General features: G+C 39.9%; 1 protein-coding gene across 1 annotated transcript in view; it reads right to left on the bottom strand.

Annotated features, from left to right (window-relative positions):
* Positions 1–8,828: 8,828 nt before the first annotated feature.
* LOC150086313 (transcription factor RFX4-like) overlaps positions 8,829–23,885 on the bottom strand; it is a 50,357-nt gene continuing 35,300 nt past the window's right edge. Inside the window, exons 19-23 of the mRNA XM_090374858.1 lie at positions 19,960–20,071; positions 12,900–13,002; positions 10,048–10,082; positions 9,885–9,960; positions 8,829–9,011 (exon numbers count right to left, since the gene is read on the bottom strand). Of these exons, the coding sequence (XP_090230984.1) occupies positions 8,829–9,011; positions 9,885–9,960; positions 10,048–10,082; positions 12,900–13,002; positions 19,960–20,071 (509 nt within the window). The remainder of the gene's footprint in view (positions 9,012–9,884; positions 9,961–10,047; positions 10,083–12,899; positions 13,003–19,959; positions 20,072–23,885) is intronic.

Raw genomic sequence — 23,885 nt, 5'->3', positions numbered from 1 at the left:
AGCTTACCCTTCCATCTGGAACACATATTATGTTTCTCCCATCCCTAATTCAAAAACGCCCAACGATTACAGACCAATTACTGTAGAATGTACCTTTCTCAAAATCATGGAAAAAGCCATCCTTCCTATTCTTACCCAAGGAGGGTGAGACATCAAGAGACTCCTCGACATCAAGGAGGCTTTCGGCAATCTGTCCATCCACGCACTATGCGCCATACTGGGTGATTACTTCAAAATCTCTAGTTATCTATTAGATCTTCTTAAGAAGCTCTTACAGACCAGGACCCTATGGATAAGAGATTATAATAATCATCATCAAATTATATGCTCCAGAGGACTCCCCAAGGGAGTGTCCTCTCTGCCGCCCTCTTTGACGCATCGTTAGAACCATTCCTTGCAAAGCACGCTAACTTTACCACGTATGCCGATGATATAAAGTTCTTTGTTGTTACAAAATGCCACCAGTCACTCCAGTCTACCACACTGATCTCCAACCGACAGTTACAACAACTTTAAAATTAGAAATGCTACATTATCCATATTGTGAGATGCAACAACTTGAGATGCTACATTATCCATATTGTTGTATTTATGTATCTACGATTATGTATTTATGTACTCAGATGCTGTTTTAGGCCACTCAACTCATCTGAGTACTCTGTACATGGATTGTAAATAATATGGCAATATTTATTTATTCATTATTATCATGTAGCCCGTGTCCTCTAGCTGGATAGCTGCAAAGGGACATTTCTTTGGAAATAAATTGATAAATAAAGAGCTCCCTCAGTACTACCATCAAGTGTTCGTGCTGTGCCACCTACATGGTAGGTGGGAAGATACTTTTAGGGATGCTGCGTGTGTGCAGTTTAGTACGCAAATGGGCAAGACGAAAGATTTAAATTATTTTGAATGTGGCGTGATAGTCAGCGACTAAAACCAGTTAAATAAGAACCGATTACAACGTTGAACCAACTAAGCATTAAAGTACGCACAACGTGTCGTGCCTTGTCATAGATTGGGTATAACATCTGACGCTGGAACCGAGTTCAACCGCTGTAAACAAAAACAAGAAAGTACGGTTGCAATAATTACAAGAACTGCAAAGCTAGACAGTAGATGGCTGGAAAAATGTTGCCTGGTCTGACGAATCCCAGTTTCCGCTGTTTCACGCTGTTGAGAGCACCAGAATATGGCAGAAAACAGCATGAGTAATGGACCTATTATGCCAGGTAGAATGCAGGATGCTCTTTGTGGTGCAATAATGTGAGAATAGTTTAGTGGTGTTCATTGTCCCTTTTAAGAAGAGTGGAGGAACATTTGTTTGCCACATATTATCTGAAATGATTCCGCTCAGGGCATTCGTGGTTGCGAACAGGTTCTTTTGACAGGACAATCGCCATATCTCAAGGCAAGTGTTTTACAAACAGGTTCCAGGAACATGAATCTAGCTTATGTTCCAGATTCATGTTCCAAATAAGATGGAACGAGCCCTTTGGAATAGAAATCGGAACCAACCAACTTCCCAACTTGCAATAATTGTGTAAAGTAGTTGGGTCAACATGGACCGGTAATCCCTATAGTAAGCTTTCGACAAGTTCTGGAATCCATGCCACTACAAAACAACGTGTTCTGTGGGCTAAAGGGGGGAGGGGAGGGTTCTATTGCTATTAGGTAGATGTGTTTAATAAAGAGCCACTCAGTGTACATTTGTGAGAAAAATGAAACCGAATTACTTTCAATCAATCCAAAATGAAATGCGATTGATAAATATGATTATTGTTTATTGATAAATGCTAATAAAGTATTATTAACCATGGGTTTCATTAAGAAAATGTGGTGATTGATAAACATAGCATTTGCATTTCTCTGATAGAATATCTTTTGTTACAGAGCGTGGAGATCTTCAGCTACCTTGGTGGATACATTGGCATATGGCTAGGAATGTCCCTGCTCAGCGTGTATAATGTCGTTGAAGATTTTTTCTTAACATGGAGAAGACGTTCGTCAGAGAAGAAAAGAATTAGAAGCACGAAGACATTCGTCAGAGTACAAAAGATTTAGTATTAATATCAGTATTGGTATTAGTATTAAATCAAGCAAGGAAAAGGCATTTCTCTGTATCTATATAAAAAAAATAGATTTGAATATAAAATCTTTTGTTCGAAGAGCTTGAAAAGACGAGGATTTCGCCTACCTGACATCATTAGTGGTTTCGTTTCTCTTAAAACACTCACATAATTCAGTGTCTCGCGATAATGTAATTATTCCATGCTTTTTTCTTTGCTCAATCAATCCGTTAACCTCTATTGTCATCCTTTTCCTTTCACTACAGAAATCTCTTTGAACACCATCCATTTCAGGACATTGAGGTAACTATCGTTATTGATTCTTATTTTGCCAAATTTGGGATGTGGTTTGGGTCTTTGTTCAGAACCAAGTCGAGGATGAGTCTCTGCTGCTTTAATAGTAATAGTAATAGAGGCGCGTGATGCAAGAAAGCAAGCGTATGAGCTTATGTAGCATCAGCCAAAAAAAAAAAAAAAAAGATTCACACAACCATTCCCTCTAAACGTTTGTCCAGTTCCTCCTCGAATTTATTTAAGCTATCAACTTCCACAACGGCAAATTTCCTTAAGGCAAATTGCCGCACATCTATTCTATATCTGTCTTTCCTTAATTTGAATTTATGCCCCCTTAGGTTTGTAATCCGAACAAGTGGAAAAATCCCATCAGAATTCAGCGTGCTCAGCCCATTCAAGGCCGTATACACCTCAATCAGATCACCGCGCAGGTGCCTAGTCTCCAGCCACTGCAATTTGTAGAACTTAAGCCTCTCTTGGTAAGAGGATTCCTCCATTCACCTCACCAATATTGTTGCCCTTCTCTGTACACGCTCAAGCAAATCTACATCCTTCCTAAAATGAGGCCTCCAGACCTGTACGCAGTACTCAAGGCATGGCTTCACCATTGCCTTATAAAAATATTGGTTTCCTCGAGGCATATTGCCAGTCTATAATGCCTCATGACTCCCTCTCCCAACTGAACAAGTTTTTCCCTTGGTATCTGACTATTGATAGCTTTTGCAGCTAATTCAATATTAATTTCTGTGTATAATACATTTACAAATATTGTTGTATTATGGTTGAATTACAGTAATACAACCACAGTGAGGGTGCATTGTGCTTTTTCCCTTGTCACCAATCAGCATAGTTCCAATACCTCTCCAAGAATCGTCATTCGCAATTCTCTGAATCTTTAATCACCTCAAGGACATTAGCAAAAACCCACCTCCTGTGTTCAAATGAATTCCATCTTTACGAAAGAAATTTCTCTTATTAACTAAGACAAGCCATGCTGGCAAAAATTCCTACCCACAAGCTTTGCGTAGCCTCAGTCCGGAATTAATCCAAAAGGCTAATCACTTATTCCCTCCTATCATGTCTTGGCAGAATTGCAGACACAAAATCATTTTGTGTCTTCTCTTTCCAGCATGACCTCATACTTCGGGGAGATGGGGGAAACCCCTGATGCCGTCAGACAATTAACTTCATGACGAAGTGATCAGTTCGATTATGTTTTAAGTCAATAGTACCCACATGGATCGAATAAAGATCCCCTCAGTACCACCATCAAGTGTTCGTGCTAATAGCTAATTAAAAGCTAATAGCTGGTTGGTCACATCATCCATTTTTGCACCGAGCAGACATACTCTAGTTCTGTTCCATCTATCTTTTCTGTTCCACCATAAAATATTTCCGGTTTCTCTTAAAATTGACTTCCCTAATAACACTAACTCCTGTGGAACCAGTGTTATGTATTGAAAGATCACATCCTCGGGCTGGACTCGAGAGAGAGAGAGATCCCTCGATACAGAATCAGCCAATTAGGTGTCTATCGAGCTCTCTCGGTTCGATTTTTCTCTAGTCATCAACTCGTGTTCTAGGAGACTCAATCTCGCTAACGGTACACCACTTTTTGATTCTTTTTATTATTTATTAATAAATTGTTAAAATCTTTTAAAGAATAAGTGAACGTTCGCATGATCTAGCAACGTGGCCCTGCCCCATCAACTAAAATATCGATGTAATTTATATACATTCCAGCACGGATAAGGAAAATGTGAATTTGTAATCTGTATTTAAGTGATATCCAATATGATGTAGAAAATCACTAGTTGTTTAAGATTCAATAAAAAAGAGCACTTTTGTCAGTCATATTATAAATATATATTGAATCTACATGCACGAGAAGAAAGACTCAACATTTGGGTTCGCGCTACGAAATACACTCACCAAGTATTTACATGCACACGAATCAATTCTCCAGTTGAACAACCTACAGCCTTTTAACTTTATATTCATCTGAGGATTATATTAATTAATTTTCCATGGGCCAGGATGACCACAATCTCTCATTGAAATAAATGTCATCTGTGAGTTGCATCATGTTTCTCAGCATGCAAGAAATTATCTGAGTATTCGATGGAAGAAATCAAATTGGATAAATGGATATTCTTGTGGATGGATCATCCATAAGGCTTTCCTCAGTTACCAGCCGAAATATTTGTTTCATCTAACAAACAACTGAAAGAACGTCATTAATCGTAAATTAGTATTACATTGGTGTGCAAAACTTAAGGACCAACACTATTTCTACAGGTTACAACCACAAAATCTTTACTTAAAGTACTCTTTACTGATGAGAGTAGATTCAGACTCAGCAGGGATTCTGGATATCACTGAAAGGGTTCGATATGGCGGTCAAGGTGTTCTCGTCTGGGGAGGCGTTATCTTGGATGGATGTACACAACTCCAGATACTGGAAGGCGGTACTGTACTGAGGTAATCCTTCCCCATGTGCGTCTGTTCCGAGGTGCCATTGGCCCCGAGTTCGTGTTTATGGATGATAACGCCATACCCCATCGCACTGCAGCTGTTGATATGCTTTTGGAAAGTGAGGACATTGTTCGTATGGATTGGCCTGTCCGTTCCCCTCGATCTAAATCCCATCCAACACATGTGGGACGCTCTAGAGAGACGCCTAGCGGTACGTCCACACCCACCAGAAAATGTTCACCAGCTGACGATGGCGCTGACAGAGGAATGGACGATGTTACCGCAAAAATTTATCAACAATGTTCTAAGTGTGAACAGGCGGTGCATCGACATTAGAGGTACCCATATCTCCTACTGAGGACCACCAATTCTCTTTGTTCCATCTTTGGCAGTGATGCATCTGTATCATGGCAGCCAGTGCTATGTTGCCATTTTTGAATAAAGTCCCTCTGTACCGTTTTGTTTCCGTTGTTGTTTCCTTCATTATTTCTGTACCTCAAGGTTCCTTTGGTATGCTTTTTCCATATCCAGGCCACTCCTATGAGAAGCTACAATTGAAAACCTGACTGGTCCTTAAATTTTGCACACCATACAGTATTAGCAAGGGCCACATGGTGCAAGAAAGCCCATGGCTTATGCTGCAAAGTTAAAAAAAGAAAAAAAAAAGAAAATAATAATAAGAACGGAATTTTTAAAAAAATAATGAATAATAAAATAAAAGAAAATACAAAACCATGCCCCTCCTCCCGTAGTAAACTATCCAGCTGACCTCTGAATTTCCCCAGACTGTCAGCCTCTACCACCGATGTAGGTAACTTGTTCCAGTAATTTATAACTCGCTGGCTAAAATAAAACTTCCTGCAATCCAGTCTAAATATCTCCCCCCCCCCGTAATTTGAAATTATGGCCCCTTAGTTCTAGAGTCATTTATAACCGTGAAAATTTCGTCCTCATTCATTTTACTGATGCCTCTCAGAGCCTTAAACACCTCAATCAAATCTCCTCTAAGGTGTCTAGTTTCCAAACTCTGCAACCCACATATTCGAAGTCTTTCTTCATAAGGATGCCCTTTTGCCGATCTCACCAGGCGAGTTACCCGCCTTTGGACCCTTTCAAGAAGCTCGATGTCTTTCTTTAGGTGCGGTCTCCATACTTGAACACAGAATTCGAAGTGCGGTCTAACAACAGCCTTATATAATGGGATTACGACGTCCTTATCTCCACTAGCAATTGTTCAATAGGAAACCATGAGCCTTCCTTGCAAGCTGTCTACAATGCTCGAAGAACTTCATGTCTGACCGTATTATATCACCCAAGCCCTTTCCTCCACTACCGGCTTTAGTTCAGCTCAACCAGGTGTATAAGTTATTTTGGGATTACCGTTCCCCAAGTGCAATACCTTACACTTTGCTGGATTAAAGCATAGCTGCCACTTTTCTGACCATCCCTGAAGTCTATCTAGATTACTCTGAAGAAGCTCTGCTTCGCGGTGATCATTAACTACTCTACCAATCTTTATATCATCTTCAAATTTAGACAACACACCCTCTATCCCTTCATCGATGTCATTTATGAAAATCAAAAACAACAGTGGTCCTAATACTGATCCTTGGGGAACCCCACTTCTTATGTCAACCCAATCTGAGGAATAACCTTTTATCACAACCCTCTGCCTCCTGCTCTCAAGCCGTTCAGTTATCCATCTAGGGATGGATTTTCCCTTTGATTCCCACCTGTTCCAGCTTATAAAGTAACCGCGCATGTGGAACTGAGTCAAATGCTTTGCTGAAATCAAAATAAACTATATCGAAATTATTCCCTATGTCCAGGTCTTGAGTGACCCTGTCAAAATAGTTAACTAGATTAGTTAAATATGAATTTCCCTTTCAACACTGTGCTGAGTATCCTTCAGAATTCCTTTTCTATCTAAATGATCCTGAATTCCACCCTTGATCATTGCCTCCACGATTTTCTCTACTACTGAAGTTAGACTAACCGGCCATCAATTTCCCATTTGACTCTTAGAACCGCCCTTATGTATTGGAGATACATTTGCACTTATTTGTTCTGTCATTTTGTATTACATGAATTTTGAATCACTCCGCAGAGCTCTTAGCATATTGGTTCATTTGTTCATTAAGGGGAGGACGGCAATCCTATCAACTACGATGCAAACCGATTAAAGTTTCTTTGGCCACATCAATATTAATCACACCCATTATAAGAGACCTGTCAGGACGAAATCCGTTGTGGGATTAGTGGAAGATTCATATCAATCACCAAATTCTTTCGTTGCAGGTAACAGGTAGACCGTCGCTTTGTCTGACCAATTTCACTGGACACTATGAGGCAGTGACAAAGGAACTGGATGCAAAAAATTATTTTGATGTCATGTACTTGGATTTCAGCAAAGCTTTTGATACTCTTGCACACCAAAGACTGTTGTACAAATTGGAGCAGTATAGCATTGGGGGATTACTGCAATGGGATGGTTGAATGGGAGAAGACAGAGTGGTAATCAATGGACGCTTCTCCTCGTGGACTAATGTTATTAGTGGGGTCCCTCAGGGTTCCGTGTTGGTCCATTGTTGTTTTCTATATTCATTAATGATATTGATGAAGGTATATCAGGACTAATATCCAAGTTTGCAGATGATACAAAGGTTGACAGGGCGGTTAATGACAGTAATTACAGTGTGACAATTCAGCAGTATCAAGAAAAATATTTTAGGATGGATGTAAAGTTGGTGGAACGAGCACAGAGAAGGGATGTGAGTTGGTGAGGGGAATAAAAGGGAGTGGTCTTACCAAGAAAGGCTTCAGTTCTACAAATTGCAGTGTCTAGAGACTAGGCACCTGCTGGGTAGCTTTATTGAGGTGCTTAAGGCTTTGAATGGTTTGAACAGACTCAAAGCTGAGATTCTTCCTCTTGCTCAGCCTACGCACAAATTCAAATTGAAGCACAGATTCAAATTGAAGAAGGATGTGCAGATTTTTTCCTTCATTCAGCTGGTGGTTGATTGCTGGAAGAAACTTCCATTCATTGTTGTTGAATTGGCTGGTTTAAATAAATTCAAGGAAAAACCAAACAAACGTTTTGAAGGGATGGATAGATGAATGTTGCAGGTTTTTTTTGTAGGATATGAAGATATTATCACCATTGAGAATGATGAAAGTGGCGTCATTATTTTGCCAGTGGCATTGATAACAGGTGTGAACAGGTGCAAGCGAAATTCCAAGTGGAGAGATGCAGTTCCCTGAAGTTGCCCTGAATCACTTCGTGGAATGCTTTTCCGAAGTGGACAAAGAAAAGTTGAATCACAAACGTGATGAATGAGCATTTTTCTAGAAAAGTGTCCGAACCAGATCAAACAAAAGAAAATTGCCTGTAAACCCCACCCAATAAAATCATTCGTGAGGTCCAGGATCGTGGAGGAAAGATTGTGGTGAATGCCAAAATATGATGGTTCAATCAGGTGGGAGAACCTGGTTCTGGTAGTGGCTAAGAATTCTTTCCAACTGTTAAGTACGGTACGGTACGTGTGAAGTAAGGTTCTGGGAAAGTGATGGTGTAGGTTTGATTTTCAAGAAATAGTGTTGGATCGCTTTTTTGTAGATGATACCAATGACTGGATTGCCTTACTGCGTTATTTTTGACACCTCCTGTGCTGATGGAATATCGTGTATCATAGGACATTGAGCTCTGTCATGAATGGCAATGTGTATGTCTCATTAAAAAGATACAACAAATGTAAAAGTGCAGAAAAGAATTTATTGAGAAATGCCATTAAACTAAACAAGGGTTTATTATTATCATTACAATCTTATAAATCGTTAGTATAATTGCCAAGAGAAGGCTTCTATGCAGCAGAGATGGTATAGAGACAACAGATTTGTATCATCAGTTATACATATTTAGTTTAGAGGTTTTGAACATCAAGTTGATTGGAAAAAAAATATAAAAAAGTTGGAGAAACTCAAAATTACTTCCTACAAGTGGTGAATTGTTGAATTTCCAACAGCTCGAACTTTTACTGTTTTACTTCGTTTCCGTGACCATAGTCTGTTCCATGCTATGATCGCGAAATTCTCCAAGATGTCATACACGCTGAGCAAAGAGAGACCTAACCATATGCCGATGTACCCCCCGACGTAGCTGAAGATTTCAACGTCCTAAAACAAATAATATTTTCATAAAAATGGCAGATATTAATATTCTGATTAATGTATACAGTAAGATAGAAATTTACAAAAAAAAAGGAAATAATATAGCAAATAACCACACTTTTCAACTGGACTTCCGGTGATATGATACGAGGGACTTCAAGATGTTTGTGGTATTGCAGTTTGGTTCAAAAAATCCTCCTCGATCTATGTGGTTGTAGAACTTCGGGTTAAAGAGTTTTTCAGCATCGCTGGAACATGTGGTCCGATTAGTTTAATTAAGAAAATTATCGTTGCAGATTTTGGAGGATTTGTTTGCGAATCAAAGATAAGCAAATATTGAGCGAGATGCTGGAGTTTTAAATTAATGGCTTTAGTGATTTGTTGCTGGTTATCTCTTGGGTGGACTGTTAAAAGTTTTGTCACATTTATAGTAAAGTATGTCCGGTCTAGTGGTGATGAATGGAATTATCTCCTGATCTCTGACCTTGCATCCGGACATTTCTGTCAGTTTTTAATACAAATGCAATTTTCACAAACTGAATCCTTGAACCTTGATCAATTGAATCGATAATGGATTCAAGGATTGAATCAGTTATCTAGCTTTCACTCGCAAAATCCCTCTACTTCCTGTCATACAGCCGTTCTTTTCCTTCTGCATTCCTTTTCTACAGATATGGAGACGATGTTCTTTTGAACGACCAAAGTTGAATTCCAAGCTCTTTTTTTATTTCGTCATTTCTTTGCTCAATGTTCGTTTTTGAAACCACCTTCTCAAAGAAAAAGGGATAAAAATGTTTTATAGTTTTGTACCAAGTTTAACGATGCAGAAGGTAGAACCGAAAGAGATAATCAACTGAAAAATATTGATACGATCCTTACCGAATACTTTGGCTGATAAGAATACTGCACGTGCTCGGAATCTTTGAAAGACACTCGGATGAGGGGTGGTTTCTGCCTGAAAAATGCAACAAAATGTCAGCATCGAGCATAAATTGTATCTAAATGAGGTTTGATTGAAAATAAGGAAACGTAATTTACTTACAATCTGTTGAAATCCAAAGCATTCGTCTTAGAAAACTGAAATTAAAACCAAAATTAATGAAACAGTAAATATTTTTCTCATTTCTTATTAATAATTTGTCTTACTGATTTGCTAAGTTGGAGGAAGACACGCTCGTTTTAATACATTTTTCAAATATACTCAACTCTTAAGGTACACATCAATGTGACATGCAGTTGCTTGGGATGATCGTTGGGTCAAAAGAGGAGCATCTCTGGAAGCGAGGATGAAGAAGACAATATAATGGACAAATTACATGACCTCTGCGGTTTGAGATTATTCGGTGTCAAGGTGCTTGAATCGTGTATTGGTTTGAGAAACATAATACAGTTACCCCCTGCTGTTGCTGAATCTGGAACCTGTAGATCAAGTGAAGATGGTACAGAGAGGATTATGAAACAATTGATCAGCAACTACTCCCAACCACCCTCGGGAATTCTAAGTCATTATCCACGGTGGGTGCGACCAAAAGCAGCAAGTAAAATGTGTAGGGAAGTCCTACCTCTTGTTCTTCTTGAGAATTGTGTGACTTAGGAGTACCGCAATGGTGGTAATTTTTAACGAAATAATCCGGGAGTTACAAAAAGCTGAAAGAGTTCATTATTGCAATATTAAGATGATTTAAATGGTATTTTTTGTCTTTTGAGAAAAATAACACCAATTTCCATAATTGAATTCTTAATTTTTTACCTCTATTCCTTTCGTCACAGTTGCCTGGATGAGCAGATCGTATCTCACTGAGCTGAAATTTGAAAAGATACGTCTCAGTTATTTCATTTAATAATGTTTCTGAGCAGAAGCAAAAGTTAAAGAGAACGTAATACGAGCAGAACCATTAAATTTTTAGTTTAATCTATTTTATTTTAATAGATTTTAAGATTTTAATCCAATTCTTGAAAATAAAAGTTCCCCATTTTCTAATCAGCCTTCAAAAAATAAGGTAAAATTTGAAGGATTCGTAACCTTTCATTTCTTAAATTGACGTCACCAAAACAGAAAAGAAATATTTTCAAGGTCTCTCACAAATTGAAATCAAAATAAAAGATGGCAGGAAAGATATTGAAAGGTGACAATTGCAGTTTAACATTGAAATATGGGCTGATAAATGGCAACAGGTTCCAGTTAGGTTTTTTCTACTTACTGGCAGGATTGCTGACAAGTAGTTGCACACTGTTGGTTCTTTTCAGTTGTCAAACAAGTGGTATCTGCAAGTAAACAATCTGTTCTTTTTTAAATACTGCAACAATTTCAAATTTATATACAGATGTCAGTAAATATTTTTAAAAAATCATTTGCAATTAGCATCAACAGATAATTAAACAGAAGGTATGCAAATATAAGTTGTCGCATAGTGTGAACTCAAGATCCTTACTATCAAATAAATTTACTCGAAGATGTTTGGGCCAAACCTTAACCGTCTAAATCTTCAATAATAATTTTTCCCTCAAATAGCGACCAGCAGTAATTTAGCCATCAGTTTGCGGCACTCTCATCCCAGTTGTTACCAGCTATAAAGACCTCTGCTTCCATTTTGATCCAATCTGAGATTTGATGCTCACACAGAGTACCTCCGTAAGCGATTTAAAACCTAATGCTGAAGAGCAAAATAGCACTTGCTCGATATCCTACTGTGGCCATATCCTGTTGAAGATGCTGCAACCACTATCAGATATCTACAAACTACAGTGTACCCGGCTGCTAAAACCTGCTTCGCCCTCGCTTCAGACCTCGTATGTGAATACTGGATCCTGAAATGGGCCACAAAGTAGCATCGCCGCTCTCCTCAATCGAGAACCACGGACATAGCTGAACAATTAAATGTACCCAGGGTCCCAAAGCTAATTGACATCAGGAGCTTAATGACTACTGTAAAAATGTCCACAGGAGTGATAGATCCCCCGAACATCTGGAACTTTCGTCAGTTGCAGAATCCTTCGCTATCCTTGAGGTCTAACCCCACACTAATCCTGAAATACAATAGTCTGAAACTTTGTGATAGTTTCCTACCTGCCCAGGCACTCCTGCGTTTTGGTGTCAACCTGTAGAAAATGGCCACCGATTACAAATACTGTCGAATTCTCCTAGAGTGAGTCGCTTCTGTTCAACTGGAATAACTCCTGCCTAATCTTGTGGCTGAAACTGTTCCCGAGTTCTAAATGATGGCATCTGCCATCTACATCGCTAATGCGTGCCAAGCTGTGCTTTTAACAGCAATAAAGATAATTCATGTTATTTTAAATATTGTACACTTTCTTGGGATTTCTTAGTCAGCGCTGTCATGGAGAAGACAGGTGATATTGCCATTTTCAGAAAGATTTGGAGAACGTTTAGAAAGAGCCACAGTGGAGAAGATATCTTTCTGTCGTATAGAACCAACTTCACCCGAATGCTCCATTTTTGGCCAGATTACGATGGATTCTTGAAAGAATCCATCGTAATCTGGAGAGTTTCCTCGCGTAAATTCTCCAGATTTTTTTCCATCTGAGAATGTCTGGGATACATTGGAAAGGGCAGTTCGACTTCGTAGTTCTCTACCGACCACAATACAGCAGCTGGAACTAGACTTCTTCAGACACTTAGTGGAATTCACGCCACGACATGTACAGACAGTAATTCGGATAAATGGTGGCCCTACTAATTTTTAATAAAGTGCATACACTGTAATCAGAATAAAAAATTATTTATATTTTGTAAAATAATAAATAAAAAAATTTAAATTTTTACATTTGTCTTAAATTGTCTTAAATTTACCCTGCAAGCGTTATTTTTAAGTAAAAATTGGAACGAGGGACTTCCCTCTTTGTCAGTGTTTAATAAACTGAAGAGAAACTTACCAAAAGGACAATATTCGTCAGGTGTAATGTATAAAGAAATAGTTCTGTCAACACATCCACATGACTCCAAAGATTTCTTTCTTTTACAGTCATCAATGCACATCTGAAACGAAATTAAATAACATTCATCACTCGAAACGTCCGAGGTTTGGGATTTTTAATCTCCCCATGAACATCTGGAAAAGGGACCGCTAGAGGGGAAGTGTCTGATGGTCTGGAGAGGTATAATGCGAAATACATGAACAAACTGCCAAAATGGAAACTGTGATAGCCGTGAGATTCTCTGAGAATTCCTTAAAACCGTCTATCAGGAATTTCATAGGTGAATTGGGTCTCTAGACCGGAATCCAATTGAGAATGTTTAAGGCGCTCTGAGAAGACGTATTTTGAGTCTTTAACCATACCCAGAATCTTATATGAGTTACAAACTGATCTTTTGGGAGAGAACTCTGGCATTAATGGAACAGAGTCATTACAAAGAGTTCAAGGATTCACCGCGAAGAGAGGATGAGATCAGAAAATGGCGCAGAATACTCTTTCTGCAGACCTGGTCACTGTAAATTTTATGAGATTAGCAACTAGTGGAAACATGCATCCGGAGAATTTGTTGTAAAAGAGCAGATCAGCGAGATGAAAGTGCTTTTGAGCAACAGAGTTTGGGGGAGGTGGCTCTGTTTTACTGTAGTGGTAGCCTCCTAGCACTATTAAGTTCAAACAGTCGACGACAGAGATTGGGCGATAGCAGTTCTGATTTAAGGTGTGAGTTGCCCATTTGAGGAGCCAAACTGCTGAAAAATAGGTTTTATCAGAGGAATTTAGTGTGATAATTGCCCTGGCACTTTCAGAACCAACTCGGCTGTTGAACATTCACTTCAACGTCACCTTTAGCGATTTATAGATTGAGATTTTAATGCGTATCCACATCATTTTTTGCCCAAAATAAATCTAGAGAACTTCCACTACCCTCTTATACTCCATAGATGGTGTTCTGTACCCTTTCGCTGACGAATGATACACTTTTGAATTGGCACGGCTTCTGAAGTAGGCCAAGCAACCTTGTTGGTTGCTTCTAGAAAAATCAAACAAAATCCAAAATATACAGGAAAATGCTTGTGAATTAATTTTTGGACTGCCATTCCAACGGATCCCCATTTATATGGTGATCATCCCACTTTCCATCAAAAGATTGGCAACATCGATTATTAACGGTCCAAAATACAACACAATTGCCTAAAATTATAAAGAGGTTTTTGACACAGTAATGTAACTCATTTACCTGTTGTGTGGGGACACCACTTGGGTCCTTGTGAAGCGAACTGTAGTCAGAACAGTTGGTGTCATAGGGAAAAGGAAGGAGCTGCTTTTCTGTCTGAGAAATAAAGAAAATTAAATTTTCAAACTTTCTCATTTTATTACTACAAACAAAAAGTATTAAGTCAACAAACCAAAATGTCTGCTTTACCATTTCTGATAAACATGATCAAGAATCTAGTTTTCACTCACCACCCTTGGCATGACCCTGTAGGTCCTTTCGGGTTGCACAGAGAATCCATCTTGGAAGGGATTTGCAAGAATTCTCGCGTCATGGATAGATACGTAGCCGGTAATAGGTTTGTTTAGAAAATCAGCATATTCACCCGGTTCCAAATTCACTTTTAATTCGATTTCTAGAAAAAGGAAAAATTATGCCAGTAATGGGGATCCTTATTGCAATATCTTCTGGTCTACAATAACCATTACATGTATTGACGGTGTATTTGGCTTGGCCAAGGGTATGGTCAATTGACTGAATTACCGTTTCGACAAAGAAAATGTAATAATCGAGACAACTGTTAAAATTATAAACACCTACAAACAACCCAATATATGTGACATCAATGATTAAATTAACTCACCTGTGGATGTCGGTATAACCTCTGGTACCGCATCTTCTTGTTCCATCAAAGAAAACAACGTATAGCAGTTGTGGTGAAGTTTGGACTGCACGATGGGAACGTACCTTATCTTCGTCAAACTACACCAATGACATATTTAATTGCATAATTATATGTACATTTAAAAGAAATCTGTGGAAGGAAATATAGTAATTTTGTTAAGTTTCTTTTCCTCTTATAACAGAAGTCGTGTACCCCAAATACAACCAGGTAACTAACTGCTTAAACATCGAATTGGAACTGGATGAAATACCACCGGAACCAGGGTCTGCTAAGTTGTTGTAGGGTTTTAGGAGCATCAGAAACTGTGGTCGATTTTCTGTTTAGTGCAACATAAAACCCGAGTTTCCGGTATAAAAAAAAACCATGCCCCCTCGCCTGAGACCAACTAACTCAGCCACGTAGTCGAGGAACTGTTCAGGATCGTGGCTTTCTGGAGTTCCGTGTGTGTTCTCTGGGATGCCTATTGTTGCTAGGTTCTTACGGAGGTTCTTTGGCACCATGCCTGTTGTTGACACGATCAGCATGGTCATAACTTGTTCCATATGCCACATATCTTTGACTTCCTGTCTTAGGTCTAAGTACTTTCTGATCTTTTCCTCCTATATTTCTGGAGGTTGCTGGTGTTGAGCACTGCTGTGTCGATCAGGTAGGTAGCCCTTCTTTCTTGTCGATGAGGGTTATGTCTGGTCTGTTGTGCGGGATCGTCTTCCCCGTTATGATGGCACAGTCCCACTACTTACTCGTACTTGTAATACGGTAAACTAGCTTTGATCAGCTGGTGTTTTTGCCCTGGCCTCTAACGTATTGTCTTGGCCACCTGATCGAGTCTGTGAGTGTACTGTGTCTGGGTGATCAAACTGTATCCTGCGGTGATGTGATAGATTGTTTTTCTGTGACCAAGTGGCATCGTCGACATGCGTCATCTCTTGCTCATGGATTCATGGTGATGTATTTCCTGTAGTTCCTGATGTTGATTGCCTGTCCTTGAATAGCGACCATGATCCTTCATCCTCCGTGAAGGGCATTCAGTTCGTGAGCCAAGCGTTTAAAGCCATCTTATCAATGTAGTGGTGGAGGTCATTGCAGTTCTTGCCATTGGACGTCTTCTTTGCCAATTTTTCTGTCTTTGTTTCTTCTATCTCTGTGAGTGTGATACCCTTGTTGAGGTTGAGTATTATTGTTCTGTCTTTCTTATGGCTACGTACAGTTGATTGGTGCTGTTTTCCTAGAGGTAATCCCGTATGTTCTTAAATGCCTTTTTCTCTTGTTCACTAAGAGAAACTAAGGTCAGTTAATCCCCTCCTTCTTTTTTACTTGCTATGGCCAGTCTCTCTCTCTATTTCGAACACCACCCGGAGTCGCCAACTCGATCTCTTAATCTCCTTCAGCTCGATGTTTGTCCTATCTATGATCCTGAAGGATTACGTTAGTACTGGGACTGTGTCTGCGCGGTAGCACAGTGGTATCGTCACCGGGTGGAAAAGGCACGGTTTCGAATCCCGTCGATGACGCGAGGAACTTTAATGGACTTTATCACTCCGCGGCATAGATAGCAAGGTTTTTTCCCCAGAAACTGGGGGTTTTTTCGTCAAGCAAAACAGGCAAATCGACCAAAGAACACACGCAATTTACAGACATAAGACACACAGCATGGCATATGAATTTAAATATTCGGGTGGCTTAATATAATAGTTTGGTTTCGGACATATATAAGAAATTATGGGTGGCCCTAACAATATAGTTTGAGTTTTTTCAGTACTGGGACTGCATAAGTGTTTATGGCTGTAACCATGTTCCCGCCATTCGGCTTTGATTTTAGTGGGCTTCTCAGTCTCTGATGGTATTTCGCAGTGAGGTAGGCTTTGATCTCCTTGTGTTCTTATTCATGGGCCTGCCTATCCCTAGATATTTGTTGTCTCTCCCTCTGTAATGGCTTTAATCTCTTCACCGGTCTTAAGCTGGTAGTTTCGTCCAGATGGATGCTCTTGACGAAATCCATGGATTTTGCATTTGTCTAGGCAGCCAAATTCTATCCTGATGTCAAAGTGCTGAACTCTTCGATGATCTGGAGGAGCTGTCGAGATGATTCTCAGTTGCGGCATAGAGTTTGATATCATTCATGTACATCAGGTAAGAGAGAGAGGTTGTACAGGTTTGCCTTCCCTTCTTCTTGGGTATATCCGTACTTGCTGTTATTGAGTATGGTGGACGGTGGATTGAGTGCTAGACAGAACCATAGTAGGCTCAGGGCATCTCCCAGGATGACTGCCCTTCTGATGGGTATCAGTTTGGTCGTGCTGTTCTCGACCTTCATAGTGATCCTCCATTATTCCATGGTTGCTTCTAGGAAGTGTGTCAGTGTCGTGTTGACTTTGTCGATCTGCAGGGAGTCGAAGGCCTTGCGGTAGTCAATATAGGCCGTGTTCATGTTGCGGTGCGTTTTGTAGGCTTGCACCCTAACTGCAGCGTCAATGGTCAATTGCTCTTTGCATCCTCTGCTCATCTGATTACATCCTTTCTGCTGCGCCGCCATGATGTTCTGGAGCTCCAGGTGGTCTGATATCTTCTTAGTTATGCAACTGGTCACCGAACTTATTCATTGTTGGAAGACAAGTGATTGGTCTGTACATTCTGCGTTTGTGGTGCCCTTGGCCCTCAGGTAGGTGATTCCTTGAATCAGAGACTCTGCGATTGTGCCAGATTGCATTATTCTCTGGGTGAAGTGCTCTTCTATGTACCTGTGTGTTTAACTGAACTTTTTATACGACTAGTTGAGGATATTATCATTTCCTGGGGTTCGCTAGTTGTGGGACTTCTTGATAAACTGTTGTATATCTTCCTCCCGAATCTTCCATTCTGTCATCTCTCGCATATTCTTGGATTTCTTCCTTTCTAGATCAATTCAGGGTGCACGGCCGTTCTGACTAACTTCAATGCTCCACAGGTTTTTCCAAAACTCATCGAGTACATTCTGGTTGGGGTCCGTTGCCTTCCTTCTCCTCTTGTTCGACTTTTCTGTAGAAGGCTGTTCGGCTGTCATCAAATGTCCTGTTGTCTGCTTTTCTCTGAACACTCTCCCTGTAACGGTGAAGTCTCTTGCTAAGTGTGAGGAATTTTTGCTTGAGGATGTCAAGGTATTCTTCGATTCTCTGATTGTAGATCTCGTGTTTGCTGTGGATGTTGTCTGTCTGCGCGGTTAACACAGTGGTATCGTCACCGTCCTCCTTTTCCGGGTGGAAAAGGCCTGGGTTCGAATCCCGTTGATGTCGCGAGGAACTTTAATGGGCTTTTTTCACTCCGTGGCTGAGTTAGTCGGTCTCAGGCATAGATAGCAAGGTTTCCCCACTCCCAGAAACTGGGGTTTTTTCGTCCAGCAGAACAGGCAAATCGACCATAGAACACACTCAATTTACAGACACAAATACGGGTTAATGTATTCACATACGGGCAACCCTAAAATAATAATTTGAATTCGATTTGTAGGTGTTGTCTTGCTTGCCTTCACTTTTTGATCAGCTTCTTACTTCTGTTGGTATTGGTCAGATATCTTCACCCTTATCTCTTCTACCTTCTGCTGTAGCCTTTTTTCATAGGTTTGTGGTTCCTTATCTTTTCATTTTGTGTCATGTTATTCTCTGGTTGCCTTCCGTTCATCCTAGTGGCTGCTGGAGTGGCACAGTAAATGGCTGCGCCGATGGTGTCTAGTAATACTTCCTTTTATTGAGATAATCTGGTATTATTCGCGTATTGAGGTAGTCTGTGACTTGTCAAAGAATTCTGTTGGGTCTCTGTGAGGTCCATTTCCTCGAATTCTGCTAGGGCTTACTTCCACTCTTCTTCTATTCTGATATTGTGATCTCCTCTGTTTCCACCTTAGCTGCTCCGGATTGTAGTTCTTGGACTTGCTGTTCCTCCTGCAATTCTTGTGTTCATATTCGTTGGTGTTTGTTGTTCTTCACTGACACTCTGCTTAATTTTTTCCAAGATTGCAGGAGTGATCACGTTCTTCTTGACGATGGTCCAGCTCTGGTCTGCTGTTCGGTGACCTAAATGATCGGGAATCGTTCCAACCGCTAGGTGTGTAGTTTCGATCTGTACATTGTCATGTCTGCCTCTCTCTTCGTTGCTGCGTAGTATATTCGCATAAACGTATTCATTTAAATGCTGCACTTCATGCGTTGGCTTTTACTTTTACTTCACTAGCATAGTTGAAGTGGAAGTACTTCCAGTTGGTTGGGCTGGAGAGTTTTGCCCTACAGTTGTGGTAGCCATACTGGGGCAGCGCCACTCGCTCCACTGTCGTCCACAGGAGATTGTCTCTTACATCTCACAACGACCCCTGTGCCTAAGTCCTGAACGCGAGTGACTTTATACACACACACACAATGCAGTATATTCAATATTTCTACAACGCATCTTCATCTAGCTATGGCAGTGGGCCTGTTTAAGTTTGACATTCACTAACATCCACCATTGGTGGTGGATGTTAGTGAATGCCAAACCATAATCTGGTGCCATTCTCTTCCTCTGCCATCACTTCGACGTTGGAGGAAGACGCTCCAATGACGCAGCTTTCGCGAGTTTGTTCTGTCCTCCGCGATTTTTTTTCCCGCGATGGGATTCAAACCGGGGTCCCTTTGTAGAAAAAGTTCGCTTCCCCCCATGAATCAGGCTTACTAATAATCAATAATAATACGGATTTCGACATTTTGATTGATTTCGAATTTTATTAAAAAGATGCACATCTTTGTGTTAAGATCATTTTAAAAATAAATAAACAATAGGTCCAGAATTAGATAGCACACGCTTACTTGCAATGTTCCTGTTCCTGAGATTTTATAAATGTGCATTTTTCTATCATGGGCGTCTTCTGATGGCCAAACGTCTTCATTTCTTTTCTGGTTATCCCTTTTGCAAATTCGTTCAATATCGAATAGTTATATGTGAACTGCAGTAGATAAAATTAATGTAAATTATAATTATAATTATAAATGCCTCTGATATAAATACATCTGAATGATTACCTCAAGAATTATTCTAAAAGGTTACCAAAACACATCAAAAAGGCTTCTTAATTTTTAAAATTGAAAGAAAGAGAAACAGCAGAGTTTGTAACTTCTTACCTTTTGGTGTCCTGTACAGAACGAAGGTAGAATTTTGCAGGCTCGATCGTTCCATGCAAATGAATTATGGCATACATCAGGGAATCTGTTACAATACGCAGATCTTCGTAGTCTTTAATACAACGTCAAAAGAGCACTTATTTAGTAAGGAATTCATTTCACTTATTTGCATATCTTAATAAATAATTTAAGCATAGCTCACCGAAATACACAGTAATGGAATATAAACATTTCAATATACCCCGAGTAACCACTTTAGCCACGCTATTAACTACTTAATAACTTGTAGATCCTTCTTTAGCCCTCTGAACAACCTGGATTCGTCGTGGCATGCACTCATAAAGTGTTTAAAGCGTTTCACAGGATACCTTCCGCAATCAGTTTTTTCAAATTGGATCGTTGCAAATCTCCACTTCGAAATGCTCGTTCCACCACAGTTACTCAATTGGATCAATATCTGGTGACTGGGGAGGCAGTTCAGTAGATGGAATTCACTTTTCTCTTCTTGGATCCAATTCTGGTCTTGTGACATATTTCATTGTCCTGTTGGAAGGATCTATTAACACATGGATACGTTTAAACCTGCTGATAATGTGGCATGAAGGGATGCTCCTAGTCAGAAACAGTTTCCAGATAACTTGTGGCATATAAATGTTGTCGCACTGGCATCAAGGAGACCAACGTACACCACGAAAACGCTCTCCACATCGTTAAACCGCTGTCACTGTGATGGCGGTTTATCTAAGGATTACGGACTAGGGATGAGCCCACGGACTCATGCTGATTTTGCCATATTCTGGTTATCTCATCAAGGAACCATAATTCGTCTGAGCAGGCATTTTTTAGTCCTCCGCTGTCCAATGTTGCTGCTCTGATCTCACTGTAACCTACCTACTTTTGATTTGCTGAAAGAAAAAGGACCCGGTTGGTTGTCGGCTGAAAAGTGAAAAGTCCTGCTGGGTTGCTGTTTTTGCGCCTACTACCATGCTACATTCAAAATCATTTAAGCCTCTCGTCTTGCCCATTGTGACTAATGAACCTCGAAGAACATTGTAGACTCTGTGAAAAGATGTGGAAGAGCAATAGTCACCAACTTGCTGATAAAGTAGCCATCTTTTTATCCGTATATCTTCCCTTCTCCCAGTTTAATTATCCTAATTCTTAAATCTGACTCAACAATTTTACCTGTCGATATAATTCTTGAAATCTTTAGATTAATAAAGAAAAAACACAATATATTTTAATAAGTTAAATGAAAACTTCTTCGCCATCAACCATCTTGTAATACCGAAGTAACTGAATGGTGAATCACTTAGAATTGGTGAATGGGTGATATCGATCGATACACTTAGAAAACGAAGTTTTCTAAGTGTATCGATCGTGGCTGAGATAGTCGATCTCAGGCAAGGGTAACATGGTTTTTTCTCCCGAAAACTTGGATTTTTGTCGAGCAAACAAAAAACTGACCACACAACATGCAATTTACAGATAGTACACAGGAAGCAAAATGGCCTTAGTCACCGATTCTCCTAAAACCCCTCTACTACTACAACAGTCTTCATGTGTGTGTTGCAAGTAGCATGAGTTCATTGCCTCTTCATGTACAGTGTCCACTATCCAGGCAGGTGGCGCAGGTTGCTTAATATGGAACATATTTGGCTGGCAAAAACTATAACCCCTATGGACCAACGTATCACTGGTGGGGTCTTGCTGCAGCTCTTAGGAGACCATGTGTTCCCTGCCATGTTGCATTGTTTCAAGGACAGAAATCAAACCTTCGAAGACGATAATACGCGCTGCCTTCAGGCCCGCACTGTGCACCAGTAGTTCAAAGAACATAGTGAAGATATCACCCATCTTGATTGGCCTCCAAAGACACCTGACCTCAATCCAACTGAACACCTGTGGGATATTTTGGAACGGGAAGTGAGGCGTATTGACATGCAACCGTCACCTATTCCTGCAATGTGGAATGGCTTTCTGGCTCCATGTCTGAAGATCCGGGAACCCTCAGATACCTAGTGGGGGGCCAATGCCTAGGCGAATAGCAGCTATTATCCGTGCGAATGGTAAATCGATTTGGTATTAAGTGGTGGTGATTATTCTGTGATAACTGTGTATATTACAAGAGAAGTAGTTTCTTTCTAAGTTCCTTACCTCCTTTCAAAGTAAAACAATTCATTTCGATGATCAAATTAGAAAATAGTTTTAAATCCTCCTTTTAGAAGACGTATAAGTGTAGTTTTCGGGTAAGTCGATTTTACAATTTTAAAAGTTCATAGGCATCATAACCGAGAAATTATTCTGGGTATTCATACTAGGTATTCTGAGTATGCACTCGGGTCAAAAAAAGTAGACGAATTATTTTAAAATAGGATTTCTCACAAATTACTTTAAATCACAAAAAATATCCTAATCTAATATACTTGGTACGTAAACTTACACGTTTGCATTGCACACAGTGATTGCAGGGAGAGCTACCTCCGTGGGTTTGGATATACCCACAGTCATCACACTGGGATAATCCAAGTATGTGTCCAGGAACTTCGAAATTTGATAAAAGAATCCCGAGAAGCAGGTCAGAAAAAACATCAGTTTAAAGACTTTCTTCGGATCATTTGGGATTAACTTCATTTTCTTCTTTAAGTGACATCTGAAATATTAATTATAATTATCGCTCGTGCCCAGAATTCATTGAATACCTGTCAGCACAAATTTTAAAAGACTTACGTGGCAGAGGTGTGCCTGAGGCTGATGACACAACAGGATGGTCTTCTCTTCCTTACATCATCTGAATTAAACTGGTCGCTCAAAGTGGTGGTGGGGCAACAAGAGACCGTTCTCATTTACATAACTGATAGATAAAATCATTCGGCTGAGAGAAAGCGCGAGAGATCTGATGTCTGTAAACACCATCACCAAGGAGACGACTGCGTTGGAAATAACAGTGGCCAATATATCGCCTCAATATTAGTAACTTTCGTAACGTACCCGGGAAGATGTGAATTCATTAAAACTGAACGATTTAATGTTTTAAACCTTTGTTTTATGTTTGTGCAAGCCTTAATGTGATTTCAGAGAAATGACGACTGTGACTTAATGGAATATCAAACCAAAAAGGTCTATTGATTAAACCTCACGATGTTTCATGGAAACAATTCATCAGTCGAGACCATACCCAATGGAACAACAAATACAAGTTTACAATTCGTTATTGTTTCTGAAGAAACGCTTCTGTAAATGCTTCCATGCAAAATATTTGTTAAAATATTTTCCATTTTGGGCAGGATATTAATTTGGAAACGTTGATTAGAGAAGCAGCAGTCAGTCCTTTGCAAGTGATTCTCAAGACCCAGATGGCAAAGTTTCTGTTACAAACTCAGGTCTTTTCCACCTGGTTTCGGGAGGACGGTGATTCTACTAACTGTGCTACATATGAGGGCTGCTCCTGTTAGAGAATGTTTCACGATCATGAATGTGCCTAAGTTAGAATGGCCGTTGGTAAGTTTCGATTTGAACCCCTGTATGAAACACCTGTAGGATTAACTAGACCGTCGGGTGACGAAAGGAGCACGTTCCATATCGATACTTAACTGATCACACTATTCTGAAGAAATCCTGGACTATTCCTTGTGCAGTCTATCACTCCACCATCCTGGGAATGAAGATAGAGAATGTCGTAGCGTACAAACGGGAACCGCATTAAAAGGAGTAGCATAAAAAAGGGATATGTTATTGCAGTTAGTTAAAGAGAAGTCAATATGAAACCGACTGGTGTCCGGATACATTTTGGAGAGCAGTGTTTGGACGTATTTGGCCAAAATCTCTTTATATGTTAATGCACAGGGCTCGTATCAGGTTGCTGTCAAGGTCTTTTAGTCTTACTAGCATTAGTTGAGGCATATGAGGCAAGAAAGCAAGCTTAT

This window comes from Mastigoproctus giganteus, chromosome 5 (assembly GCF_048544385.1).
Source record: "Mastigoproctus giganteus isolate SK-2022 chromosome 5, ASM4854438v1, whole genome shotgun sequence".
Lineage (NCBI taxonomy): Eukaryota > Metazoa > Arthropoda > Arachnida > Uropygi > Thelyphonidae > Mastigoproctus > Mastigoproctus giganteus.
The sequence above is the reverse complement of the archived record's forward strand: the minus strand, read 5'-3'. Positions and strand labels throughout refer to the sequence as shown.